At 38.8% G+C, this 13628-nt stretch overlaps 1 protein-coding gene across 9 annotated transcripts in view; it reads right to left on the bottom strand.

Moving 5' to 3' along the window:
• auts2a (activator of transcription and developmental regulator AUTS2 a) overlaps positions 1 to 6892 on the bottom strand; it is a 1206729-nt gene extending 1199837 nt beyond the window's left edge. For 7 of the 9 annotated variants that reach the window (XM_043718594.1, XM_043718601.1, XM_043718599.1 and 4 more), the window contains exons 1-2: positions 6538 to 6836; positions 5309 to 6121 (exon numbers count right to left, since the gene is read on the bottom strand). In XM_043718594.1, the coding sequence (XP_043574529.1) occupies positions 5309 to 5584 (276 nt within the window). In that variant the 5' untranslated portion in view covers positions 5585 to 6121; positions 6538 to 6836. Of the gene's footprint in view, positions 1 to 5308; positions 6122 to 6537; positions 6837 to 6862 lie in introns of those variants that run through there. The other 2 variants (XM_043718595.1, XM_043718603.1) reach the window with 2 other exon arrangements.
• Between the last annotated feature and the right edge of the window lie 6736 nt (positions 6893 to 13628).

The raw sequence follows: 13628 nt of genomic DNA, 5'->3' as shown, positions 1-13628 counted from the left end.
AAAGCATTTTTCCATCTTTTTAAATTGATTCAAATTTGTGCAGAGCTCTGCCAACTAGGCAAATTAGGCTAAGCCATTCATTAACCTGTCTATTTATAACCACTATCAAAATAAACACAATCATTTTGTGACAAGAAGAGTTTAAAAGTGGAATAAGAATGTGGAGCTAAAGTTTCAGCCGATTATGTTCTATTGAAATGTGGACCAGCATTGAAGTAAGTCATTTTCAAACACAGTCTTTTCTCAAATACTTCAGCCAAACCTTTGAGCAATCAACTCCATTGTGTCTGTGGGAATATGACATTTCAAGGCTGAAACTATTTACTCAATGAATACAGATCTCATCATCCAAGCGCAGGAATTAGTGAGTTATGGAGGTCCTATAAGTGAAATATATTCAATGTCTTCTGGCCCAATTATGTCTTTTCTTCATAACACAGATAACAAAATATGGACCCATGAACAAGAATAAAATGTGTTTAAAAAGACTCTGATAAAACGCACAAGACCACATTAACTTCTCAATTGCAATGACATGAGGAAACCATTATGAGACACCACATGTGACAGTAAAAAATTGTTCAACTCATTTCCTGTATCCAAATAACAGATCCTGATGAATATACCTGGGTTAGACTATAACACTGTAAATCATCAAGGGCTTAAAAGATACTGCAAAATGTAACTGTGAAACTGAAACATTATGAAAAGTTATTTGGACAAGTATTTATCTCACATTGATTTCTGTACTGTTACACAGTACAGTAAGGTGTTTCTTAATGGATTCCAGAGCTGGTAACGAAACAGTCAGAAAGGAAAATAACATATCCTAAACCGAACGACTCCGAATAGTTTGATATGGGTATTTGCAGACATTGAATGTATCCTGGTGTCAATGTTTCTTCACATTCCCTATTAACAATTGTTAATAGGGTTGTTAACATTTTCTTCACAGAGATTTATGTACACTGCAAGCATCACAAGAATTCACAATCTCTCCTCCAAATCCATCACCAGTCACAGTGTTCAGCAGATAAAAAAATCACCTTCATTTTGCAGAGACAAATAAAGTACAACACAAATAATTGAATTTATATCAACATCTTGACTATGTTCAGTACATTATTGACTGGCCAGCAAAACTGCTCATAACAACGTGCTACACAACATTACTGGATCTATTCTCAGCAGTTGATCAATGCCTCAATTATGAAGCCTTCTACTTTTTGTTGCATTTTCAGCTCTATAAATAAATTCTCAATTTCTTATGCATTGGTGAAGTGAGTCAGGACTAGGCTGAATTTAACAATTATTGTGCCATCCCATTTTGGTAAATTCCAAAGTAATAAGAAAGACATCCCAAGAAAGACGTCTGCAGTGTACTATGATTACCAGATTATTGTGTGACTACTCTCTATAAATCATGCGAAAATGAAGCAATTAATTATTACCAAAAATAACAGTATTCTTGAAAGATAGAAATTAATTCACTTTGTTTTACCTCATTCAATCAAGGTCCTTTTATCATGCATATGACCATTTCTGATAATCTTTCAGCAAGGTAATTTTTTGACGTGACAGCATGCAGTAGTTCTGTTTACATCTCTACATCTATTCAAAACTACAAAATGATCCATTCAAGTAAAAAGAAAATCACTCTTCCCCTATATCTGGGCCAAAATGAATTCCCAACAAGGAAACTTTCAATTTGCTGACCAATACAAAAGTTCTCTGATAAGCAATACGTCAATTTATAATTATCTGTACATGGTTCCCAACAACAACAAAAAAATCAACATTACTGATTTGGATCAAGGGTTTAGCACCATGTATTGGAAGGTGAATTTTCTTGGTGGGCCCTTCCCTGTTGCTTAAAAGCAAAATATAAATGAAACAATATTTTATTAATAAAAATAGATGAGTGCTAACAACTTCAAAACTGGTGCAACTGGCAATATTTTCACAACAGTGTGGAACGCTTAGAAAGGAAACAGGATGCAATGCTAGATTTGGACAAGGAAAACAGGGGAATTAAATCACAGCCACATTTACAGGTCTGTAGGTGTCTAACTGGCAAAACTCTGAAAGAATGAACATTGTGCAAACATAATAACCAGAATGGATGCACTAAGTGCATTCAATTTTATTACCACTTTAAGAGGACAATATTTAAATACTTTCACACAATTAAAAAATGTTTAAGTTTCTAACCACTTAAGTTCATAAAATTAAATATTCTGATACAGTACATGAAACTATAATTGTGCACCTTACTAATACTACACCACCATGCATTAATGAAGAAGCTGTTATCAAGATGTACCTGCACATTTAGAGTACAGTTTTCAACCAGTTCATAAGGAGCATCTCTGCTGAATTGTGCAATTTATTTTACTGATTACTTCCCTTCATAAGTGAAGTACATTACACCTTTACATTGCTAGATCTCAATAAAGTTAAAACAAAACATTTATTTTAACCATTTAAGGAACACGTTAATAAAGTGAGTTACCATTCCTCAGTTTTAATTCAATGGTATGGGGCCTACCCACATCAAACATGGATTAAAAAGTCACCTACTTTTACAAAAGATCGATTTCCATCCACTCCCATAAAAGCACAATGGATTCTGCAATTTCAATAATTGTTACTCAGCTTCTGGGCAGTTGGACTCCATGAGCTACATATCCATAACTGTGCTTTGGAAACCAACAGATCTCATTGTCAACTGATTTAAGTAATTATATTTCCACCTTTTATTTTCTAATACAGATCAATGCTGATCAACTTAATTTAGGATTTGGAGGTGCTGGTGTTGGACTGGGGTGTACAAAGTTAAAAATCACACAATGCCAGGTTATAGTCCAACAGGTTTATTTGGAAGCACTAGCTTTCGGAGATGACAGCCACCTAATGGAGGAGCAGCGCTCCGAAAGCTAATGCTTCCAAATAAACCTGTTGGACTATAACCTGGCGTTGTGTGACTTTTAACTTTGTACACCCAGTCCAACACCAGCACCTCCAAATCATAAATCATGTTGATTTTTAAACTTAATTTATGGGTCTGAAGGATTTAGCAAGATTTCATTGTAGATGTGACATGTCAACAACAATTCTGCCAATGACTATCAGGAAATTACAACAGCAAAATCAGTCCAACCCAATAGTGGCTGCGATATTTAAAGATTCACTATAACCTCAGGTTTACAACAATGGGAAGGGGAAACACAGAATTTGCTTAAGAGGGGGTAATATCAAAATCTATGAAATATTTTAAGTATTGATGGCTAGACATTGTCTAAAGGATCTCAACATTGAACATGTGACTAGGATTCACTATCAATCTAAAAAGAAAAGGCACATCTCGACTAGTACATCCAGTGCTGTTGAAGTAACTTTCTAGGCAATTCCATGTATCAAATAGAACCACATTATTTTACTGAACTTCTCTCTCTTTAAGAAAACTCTAAAAACAATCAACACCACAGGGCTTGAAGCAATTTGTTACAAAGTAATTTTACAAGACTGCATCAGTTTACCATTTACATCAGCTAAATAGAAGATGTGTTTTGCACTTCAAAAGAACAAACAAGAATATGATCAATAGCCCAAATTTACAAGTTCAGGACATCTTCCTAATCCAATTCATTTCATCATTAATCTGACATTTAAAATAAAATCTAACTCTGAAGATGTTATTCCAAGCAAGTAACCATTTCTTCCTATAGATGTCACTGAGAAGATCTGACGGTTACAAAGATAACAGTTGAAACACTCATTTAAGACAGTGTAAAAACAACACGTGAGAAACAGGTAACAGACATACAAACCCACTGCTTACGATAACATTCCTATGTTATCACATCGCAGGAATGTGATATTACAGTACCAGAGTCAAAGTATATGCATTCAATTTATAATAAGCTTATTAATAAAAACTGGTAGAAAATCTCCATAGATAAATCTCATCTCCAGCACAACAGCATTTATATCCCAGTGAAACAAAAAATTAAAACAATATTCCTCCTTAATACCAGAAAAATTAGAAATAATTTGATTTTAGAAACTGACTTTTGAAAGAACTTCTGAATAAATAATGTAAAAATAAACAAAACCAATACTGGTACTCTTGGACACGAAGTTATGAAATAATTTAAAGGCATAATTCATCCACTACTGCTGTTTAAAATAAACAAACATGGACTGAGGCTATTTACAAATGTTTCTCAATAGGTGGTGGAGGGGAAGCCAATTGCTGTTATCTCAGTAGAGTTGGTCCTTTGAAACAGGGCTCATCCCAACCAGTGGTTCAATGGTCTACTATCCAATTCCAACTATTGTTAAAAGATGCCCCTTATTTAACACTGAGAATGGGATAATCTCTGTGCAAAGCTTATAATTACTTTGTTGATATTAAGAGCTAGAAATGGTTTTGTGGAATCAAACAATATTTCATTGTCAAGAGAGGAGGCACTCCACATAAACACCAAAACCTAACTTGATTAGGGAGAACATTTATGAACACATTCAGGAATTCTGCCAACACTCCTGACTTTTTCCATACATGCAAAATTAGGATCACATTTACACTGTAATTTTTCAAAGTGTGCTGAACTTTATGTGGCATTTCCAGAACACTTCTCAATAAATAGTTACGCCATTTCAAGTAATTATCATTCAATGCAATTTTTGCTGCTCCAATCCAATCCTTGGACTCTCCCTGTGTCTTTGTATATTGTCCAACATATGAGTTAAATCAACTTCTAAATCATTCAAATACAGTAGCTAGTGGCTTTTAAACCTTCCCAGTCACCACTCATTTTGGCCAAGTTCAGTCTCCACATTTACAGAATTCTCAGTTCTCCACAGGGAAGTGCCAAATATAATCAAATTCACAAAAAAAATCACAACACTTGGGCCTAATGTTTCAGCAATGCATGAGTTACACAAGGTGTACAAATCTCAACCAGGCTCAAATCAATGTCCTCCTCTCACCCTTTATAAAATATTGACAGCTTTCAGACTTCCAAAAAATTTCTCGGTTGCTTTCAACTTTTAATGGCCGAGGTGAAGGGTGAAAGAAAAATATCAACGAACTACACAGTCAATAATAAAAGTCGAGCTCCGACCTGCGTAAATGAGTTCAACTCTAAGCTATGATAACAATAGTTTAATCAAACAACATGAAGTGCAGTTTAATCAGTTACTCTATGCTGGGATATTGTAATGCAACCTTAAAGCTGAATCACATTTGAAAGCTTCAAGTCAGAAGAAGGCAATAGTTTGCATTATCCAACCGATCTCTTACCTCGAGAGCTTCCAAGGTGACAAAACTGGCTATTCCAAATCCATCAATGAGATCTTCCTCTCCTGAAGTGGAGTCTTTCCTCCGACGTCGCGGGGGTCTGGGACGGGATGAGGCGGGATTTTTGTGACTGCCCTCTCGCTCAGACCCTGATGAGGATAGAGTGCTGATCGCCCTCGAAGTGCCTCCTCCTCCTCCTCCCTTTGCTTTTCTGTCTCGGTTTCTCTGAGCTCTAGATCGCCTACTCCGGCGAAGCCCACTGCACCGAGGGCCATCCATTGCACACACAAGAATTCCCCACACACACAAAAAAATGTGACTGGTTGTGTGTGTGTGTGTATATATATATATATATATATATACGTATTTGTTTGAACTCAACAAAATTAACAATAGCAATTCCACAAAGCCCAGGCAAAGCACTTTGCAGGAGGCGATGGCTGGATACACGTCGTCTGTATATTAATCACCGAGTCAAAAAAAAAATCCGCAAGAGGTGAATCCGTTTATAACTTAGATGGAGAAATTATCCCAGTATTCCCATAATAATTCCAAGCGAGCCGACGATCCAGACGGAAATTGACTAAATTCCAAGTGAAATTGACAAGAAAATCCCCAGGTGAAATTGACCAAATTCTCAAGTGAAATGGACCAGGTCTCCACAGTGCAGACTGACGTTGATTCTACAATAACACACTTTTAGAATTTTTTTTCCCCCAGAAGAGATACGAGTGTTTTTTTTTAAATTCCCCCAATACTTTCAGCAGCAGTAATCTCCCGGAATCCACAATAACCACGACCACAATTTGGTCCTTCCTAAAAATTAAAAATAAAATCACACACTTGCAAAATGCTCTTTCCTTCCACTTGTAGCGAGCGGATAATAACTCGAAATTCTGGCTGATTTTAACGTCCCTTCCATTATCTCCGCATTTGAACCAGTTACTGAAAAGGTGCTCAGCGACAAAACGATGTTTGATCCACACCTTTCCTCTCTACACTCACTATCTCTCATCCTCTCTCAATCTCTCTCTCTCTCCCGCACACACGCACCACCCTGTCTCTTTCCCTCTCTCTCTCTCGCTTTCTTTCTGTGTCTGTCTATCTGTCTGTCTGTGCCCCCCTCCTCTCTCCACACCACCACCCCTCCCTCCCACCCTCCCTCTGCCTTTCTCCTCCTCCCCCCTCTCTCTCTCTCTCTGACTTCTTTGTCTGAGATAAAATTCACGCACCGCACATCCCACCACAGTAGATTCCAGCTCTAGCCATCAGACTGAAGACTTTCGGACCTGACGGGGTTTTTTTTTGTTCTCCTTCAGATTACCGACCAAATGCAAAGAGGAAAAGAAAAGGGGGGGGAGGGAAGGAAGGGTGAGGGAAATCCTAATCGAGGAGGAGGTGGGGGAGAGAGGAGGGAGGAAGAGGTGGAGAAGAATGGAGAGAAAGGGGGGAGGAAGAGAAAGAGAGAAAAAAAGAATCCTTTGGAAGGAATGGAGCTTTCCCTAGACTGTAGTACACCAGATCCACAGCCCCTTCAGCGGAGGGATAACAACTTACGCCAGTTCCGCTCATGTCTACCTCCTCACCAGGAAATAGTCCAAGCAGATTTGCTCGGGTTTAACCCCGGACTTTGACGGGGATGCGCTGGCCTTGGGTCCGCTGGCTGTGTGGGGCGGACCGCGCTCTCTCTGCAGCCCCGAGTCCGAGGTGGGGACCAGCCGCAGTGTTTACCAACAGCCCGGCCTCTTTAATGACACACCATTCTTCATTATGTTTGCACTCTGCATCTGTGCGCTCGTGTTTCTCAAGTTCTGCTGAAAGTGACACAACAAACGCGTTCGGGGAGGAGGGGTGGAATAAATCACTCACCCTGGCAATCTGCCCCCTCCTGAAGGGTCAGTGAACCCCTTTCTCCAAGCCGTGCGTGGCTAATTACCGCTGCTTTATCCCAGTCCAGACTTATTATGGAAAAAATAGACAAGGCTAAGTTGGAGCCTTGTTGGCTGTCAGTCTCCTGGGAGATGATCCACCAGCCGCTGGGTCTCCCAGGGATCGAGCCCCTCCCGGAGTTTGGGCTGGGGAAGAATGGCCAGGGTTTACTGCCTTGGCCCGGATTCCTAGATCTCCTGCAGCATGGATCCCGGTCCACCTCACACTGGCTCCCGAGCCGAAGTTTCCGAAGCGATCGATAATCGGTGACCAAGGGTGCCCCATTGGAAGGGGGTCCCAAGACGGTCAAACAGCGCCAATCCCAACCTTACCCACCGAACACCCCTCCCACCACCAAAACCCCCTCAAAAAACAATCACATGGACAAACCCCCAACTTAGCAAGCGCCTGACTTTCTGTGTTCAACTTTGAGAGCAGAAAACGGTATAAATCACAAATAAACGCACGGCAGAAAGGACATGTTTAACAAAATAGGGTAGACTGCATTTCCCTTCATTTGAAATTAACTAAAGTTAATTACTGCCCTCAGATATCCGCAGACACCGACTACATTTTGATCAAACTCCTCACATTTGTTCCCCATTAAAAAAAAGTTATGGTTGAAGGCTTCAACTTGCCCGATTCGGTTTTAGTTATGACATTGACTAACTTTGTTGCGGAGTTTCTTCTGACAGAATGGACAATTTCCGCAATAAAATGCATATTTATCCAAGCTAATGATTTCTCGTGTAATAGTGATCGAATTTAAACAAAACAGCAGTAACTATTTGCCATCTTCCCCACACACACACCCCAATCCTTTAAACTTACTGCCATACCAGATGTCACCCCATGTATAAACATTCAAGCTGTGACTGCACCAAGTGTCTTGCTATTTGATGATGAGAAACGTTTGATGGAAATAATTAGAAAGATAGAGACCAGCACTCAAAGTGTAAAAAGACACCCAATGCTACATGACCAATACATGATCTGTCAGCACCTACTGTCCTCCATGGGCAGAACTGCAAGTTCTAGCATTAGCTACACCTCACATTGAGCAACAAATTTCATTGAACCATGTTGAACTTAAATTCTTCCTTTTTAGACTTCAGCACAGCACTTAAAATGAGTCTCTTGTTAAATTAAAAAGTGGAAAATTGAAAGGTGCAAAAGCAATTGAGAATGTTTCAAGCTTGCTTTTACTTCAAAAACGTTTTGGGTGGAAATGGTCCTATGTGATTTAACTGTTTCAAAATCCACACAGAAAACATACATCAGGTTAGTTAGGACTAGTTAACAAATGCAACTGACCTTTGCAAAGATCTCATCATCCAATATCCCAAGTTGGGCCCACTTCCTCTTTTAGATACTAGCTGTGAAAGTTATTGTTAAATCCAACAGCTTGATCAGATTTCCAGAATGCTTGTTTATTTGTAATTTCGGAAGAAAGATGGATAGTTTAAAGGAACAGCACTTCTGTGGGAGTCTCGAACAGATTTGCTTCCAGAAATAGCCAAGAACACAGGTTATATCTTTGACTCTGGCAAAAAGTCTACATGTTGAAAGCTGGGTTGAATTTAATATATCTGCTGAAATGCCAACGATACAATTTTTACACTTATCACAGCTTGGACAAAAAAAGTCAACTTGAGGGTGTTATCACTGAGATGTGGAACTTATTTCCAATTTGGGCATTCGATATGACACAATCACACTCTCATATGGGTGGCTCCTGCGTTATATTCCCACTTGCTCTTCCACAATGTTTCTCAGACTCAAAAGGTCATGACTAAAGAAATAATTTGCATTTGTATGGTGCTTTCACAGTATCTTAAAGCACTTTACAGCCGAATAACTGCTTGTGAAATTGAGTTATGCAGAAAATAAGAGCCTATGGTGTTGGGGTATTATATGGGAATGGATAGAGGGCTGGCTAACAAATAGAAGACAGAAGCATGGGATACGTGGGGCATTTCAGGATGGAACTAATGGAGTGCCAAAAAGATCAGTACTGGGGTCACAATTACTTACATGATAGGTTAATGATTTGGATGAGAGCTAGGAATGTACGATCGCCAAATTTGTGGATGCCACAGAAATAGGAGAAGGCAAGTGATGACAATCATACAGAGATTACAGAGGAATTACAGACTGGTTAAGTGAGTGGGCAAAGGCTTGGCAGAACGAATATAATTTGGGAAAATGTGAGGTTATGCACTTTGGCATTTAGAATGGAGAAGGTAGTTATTATTTAAATAGAGAAAGACAGCAGAAAGCAGCAGCACATAAGGATTTAGGAGATTTTGTGAATAAATCACCAAAAGCTAGCATCCAAGTTCAGAAGGCAAATGGAATGTTGGCCTTTATTTCAAAGGGAACAAAGTATACAAATACAGCAGTCTTGTTAAAGCTATGCAAAGCATGAATTTTAGATCACACCTATAATATTGTGAACAGTATTAGTCCTCTTATTTAAGGAAAGATGTATTGGCATTGCAGGCAGCCCAGAGTTGATCCTGGACATGGAGAGATTTTCTTGTAAATATATATTGGACTTGTATTCATTGGAGTATAAAGAATGAGAAGATGTTATTGAAACGTATAAAATTCTTAGAGGGCTTTACCAGGTAGGTACTGAGAATGCTTTTCCCCTTGTTGGAGAGTCTAAAACCAGAGGCCAATTCAGGGCTCACCCATTTAAAATAGAGATGAGGAAGAGTTCCTTCTTTCAGAGGATGGTGAACCTATGGAATTCTTTACTACAGAGAAGGCTGCAGAGACAGGCTTGTTACACATATTCAAGACTGAGATGGACAGATTTTTAATCAGTAAGGGAATCAAGGATTATGGGACTAAAACAGTGAAGTGGAGTTTTGGATATTAGATCAGCCATGATATCAGTGAATATCAGTGCACACTTGATGACCTGAATGGCCTATTTCTGCTCTTATATCTTCTGGTCTTATAAAATGTGACAGCCAGGATGTGTAAAGAAAAGATTTACAAGGATGTTGCCAGGGATGAAGGATTTGAGCTAGGGAGAGGCTGAACAGGCTGGGGCTGTTTTCCCTGGAGCGTTGGAGGCTGAGGGGTGACCTTATAGAGATTTACAAAATTATGAGAGGCATGGATCGGGTAAATAGGCAAAGTCTTTTCCCTGGAGTGGAGGAGTCCAGAACTAGAGGGCATAGGTTTAGGGTGAGCGGGGAAAGATATAAAAGAGACCTACGGGTAACTTTTTCACACAGTGGGTGGTACGCGTATGGAATGAGCTGCCAGAGGAAGTGGTGGAGGCTGGTACAATTGCAACATTTAAGAGGCATTTGGATGGGTATATGAATAGAAAGGATTTGGAGGGATATGGGCCGGGTGCTGGCAGGTGGGACTAGATTGGGTTGGGATATCTGGTCGGCATGGACGGGTTGGACCGAAAGGTCTGTTTCCATGCTATACACCTCTATGACTCTATAATTCTATCCCATAAAGAACACTTAATTCATGATAGATTCATTTCAATGAAAAGAAAGAAAAACAATGTAAGTTGAAGTATAAACACTGGCTTTGAAATTTGATAGAATTCTCCTGAATTACTTTGGATCGCATCATGGGATCTTCTGCATTCACCTAAAAAGGACAACTGGAACTTGGCTTAGTCAAAAGACAGCACCTCCAACTATGTAGCCCTTTCACAATACAGCAATGAAGTGCCAAGACTAAGGGTTAAGACTTGAACCCACAACCCTCTGACTCAGAGGCAAAATACTGATCAACTGAGCCCAATATTAGAGACACCACATTAGAGACAGTTTTTTGTCTTTCCCACATGAATCACTCAATCCTCTTGAATGATATTATTCAACTGTTGAGTGCAATGGAGCAAATACTCATTAGCGAATTGGATGGGACTACCCAGTCTCATCTCTAGTGCGATCCTTTATATCAACATAAGTTCAAGGAGATTTTGACCTGATCTGTCTTAACTGGATGGGAATACATGTCCCAAGTTGAAAGTCCAATATGTTCAAGTTGAAAGAACTCCCCATCAAATGATACAGCTTTTTAAAAAGCTGTAATTGTTGGCCCAACAGCAAACCATCAGTTACATCATACACCATGAGCCACAGTGCAAAACACCCTGTAACAAATGAATATTGGATCTGGATAAAATCTCAAAGAGGTTATTTCATTATGATTAATGCTTTATCAAAATGTACTGAGTGAAATTTTGTGCAGAAACCTGCCAACTATTTTCAAATTAAGCAACTAAAAATTACTTGAATTGTTAATAGTCTACCGTAAAAGCTGCGAAACACAATTGCGCATACGAGCACCTAGAAAAGCGAAATAATGGTGTTTATTCTTGTGACATTTTTGTTCTTAAAAAAAGACAGCCCAAGAAATCATTGATAAAGCAATGATTTCCCCATTGAAATGAGGAACTGAAATGGCTATAGTATTCTGTATTTTATCATCAACTCACACCTAGTCTTGTTAACTTATCATTCCTTGTGCTTACTGAGCTGTTTAACAATGTGTCAATTTTGAAATTTATGATTCTTGTTTTAAAATCCTTCCATATTCTTTTCTCTCATGATCTGTGTAACCTTGTCTGGCCCAAACCTCTCTGCAATCCCTGTGCTTCTGATCACTTCAGGACTCATGAGTATTCCCAATTAGCAGCAATATTTTTACCTGTCTATACACAAAACCCTGAAATTCTCTTGCTAAGCATCTGAGTTTGCACTCTTCTCTCCTAACAGTTGCAGTTAACTGTCCTTCTATTTCCACAAATGAGCAAAGTCTTTTTCAGTGAAAATGATCCCATGAAGTGTTTTAAAATATTGTACTACTCTGAAGGTAATTTTTTTAAAAATCAACATGTTATTAAATAATATTATTAGACCCAATGTCACTTCATTTCACATTATACTTTTGTATTTATTCTCAGATCTGAATGTTGATGACTAATTGGAATTGAAAACATATCTATGGAACTCATTTCCTCATAATGCATGGAAGCAGAGTCTAATTATGTTTAAGATACAGGTACATAGATTCTTGATAAGCAAGTGACAAGTTGTGGGTAAGTAGGAATGAGGAATAATCAGATCAGCCATGATCATCTGTACTTATGAAACAGGAGCAGAAGTAATCCACTTGACCCCTCAAGCCCGCTCTGTCATTCAATAAAAGCATGGGTGATACATTTATGTTTCAAAATCCACATTTCCATCTATCCCCAGTAACCATGGATTCCCCTGCCTATTAAGAATCTATCTATCTTTGTCTAAAAAAGATTCAATCACTCCGCCTTCTGAGGCAGAGTTCTGAATTCAGAGAGAAAACACTTCTCATTTCTGTTCTCAAAAATGTGATCCCTAATTTTAAAACAGTGCCTCCCGGCTTTGGACTGACGCATAAGAGGAAACATCTATTTTACATCCACCTTGTCAAAACCATTAAGGATTATGTACATTTGAATCAAGTCACCCCTCATGCTATCAGTGGGAAACAAGCCCAGCCTGTGCAACCCATCCTCATAAAACTACCTGCTCATTCCAGGTATCAATCTAGTGAACCTCCTCTGAACCATTAATGATGCTGTCTTAAACATCCTGTCTTAAATAAGGAGGCCAAAACTACACAGAGTGTTCGAGATGTTGTCTCATCAATATCCTGTATAAATGAAACATAACATTCTGACCTTTATGTTCAGCTCTTTTTGTGACTCATGTACCAGAACATTTAAATTCCTCTGCATTTCAGAATTTTGGAGTTGTTTTCCATTAAATATTCTGCATTTTCATTCTTCCTGCCAAAACAGAAAATACACATTTTCCCCACATTATACTTGATCTGCCAGATTTTTACCCACTCGCTCAACCTATCTATAATCCTTCTGCAACCTCCTTACGCTTTCTTCACAACAAACATTGCAACCAGTTTAGCTACCATGCCTATTCTCATTTCATCTATCATTGATATAAATTGTGGAAAGTTGAGGCCCTGACACAGACTCTTCCACGATTCACATCCTTCTAATCAGACAAAGATCCATTTACTCATGCTCTGTTTCAGCCAGCCAGCCAGCCAGTCAATCCTCTATCTATGCTTAAAGAGACACAGTGGCCGGCTTTTCAGAGGATATTTCAGGATACTCAGAATTAGTATACTCCCAACCATAAAGAAAAATTCAAAAGGGAGGACCTACCATCCCTGGTTAACTAAGGAAGTTAGGAAAAGCATCAGATTTAAGGAAAAAGCATATAACTGTGCAAAAGATAAGTGGTAGATCAGATGATTAGTCAGGATATAAAGACTGACTAAAAGGTTAATCCAGAGGAAGCAATTAGAGTCTGAGAGGACTCTATCTATGCTTATACAGTATCCC

Source organism: Chiloscyllium plagiosum, chromosome 28 (assembly GCF_004010195.1).
Source record: "Chiloscyllium plagiosum isolate BGI_BamShark_2017 chromosome 28, ASM401019v2, whole genome shotgun sequence".
NCBI lineage: Eukaryota > Metazoa > Chordata > Chondrichthyes > Orectolobiformes > Hemiscylliidae > Chiloscyllium > Chiloscyllium plagiosum.
The sequence above is the reverse complement of the archived record's forward strand: the minus strand, read 5'-3'. Positions and strand labels throughout refer to the sequence as shown.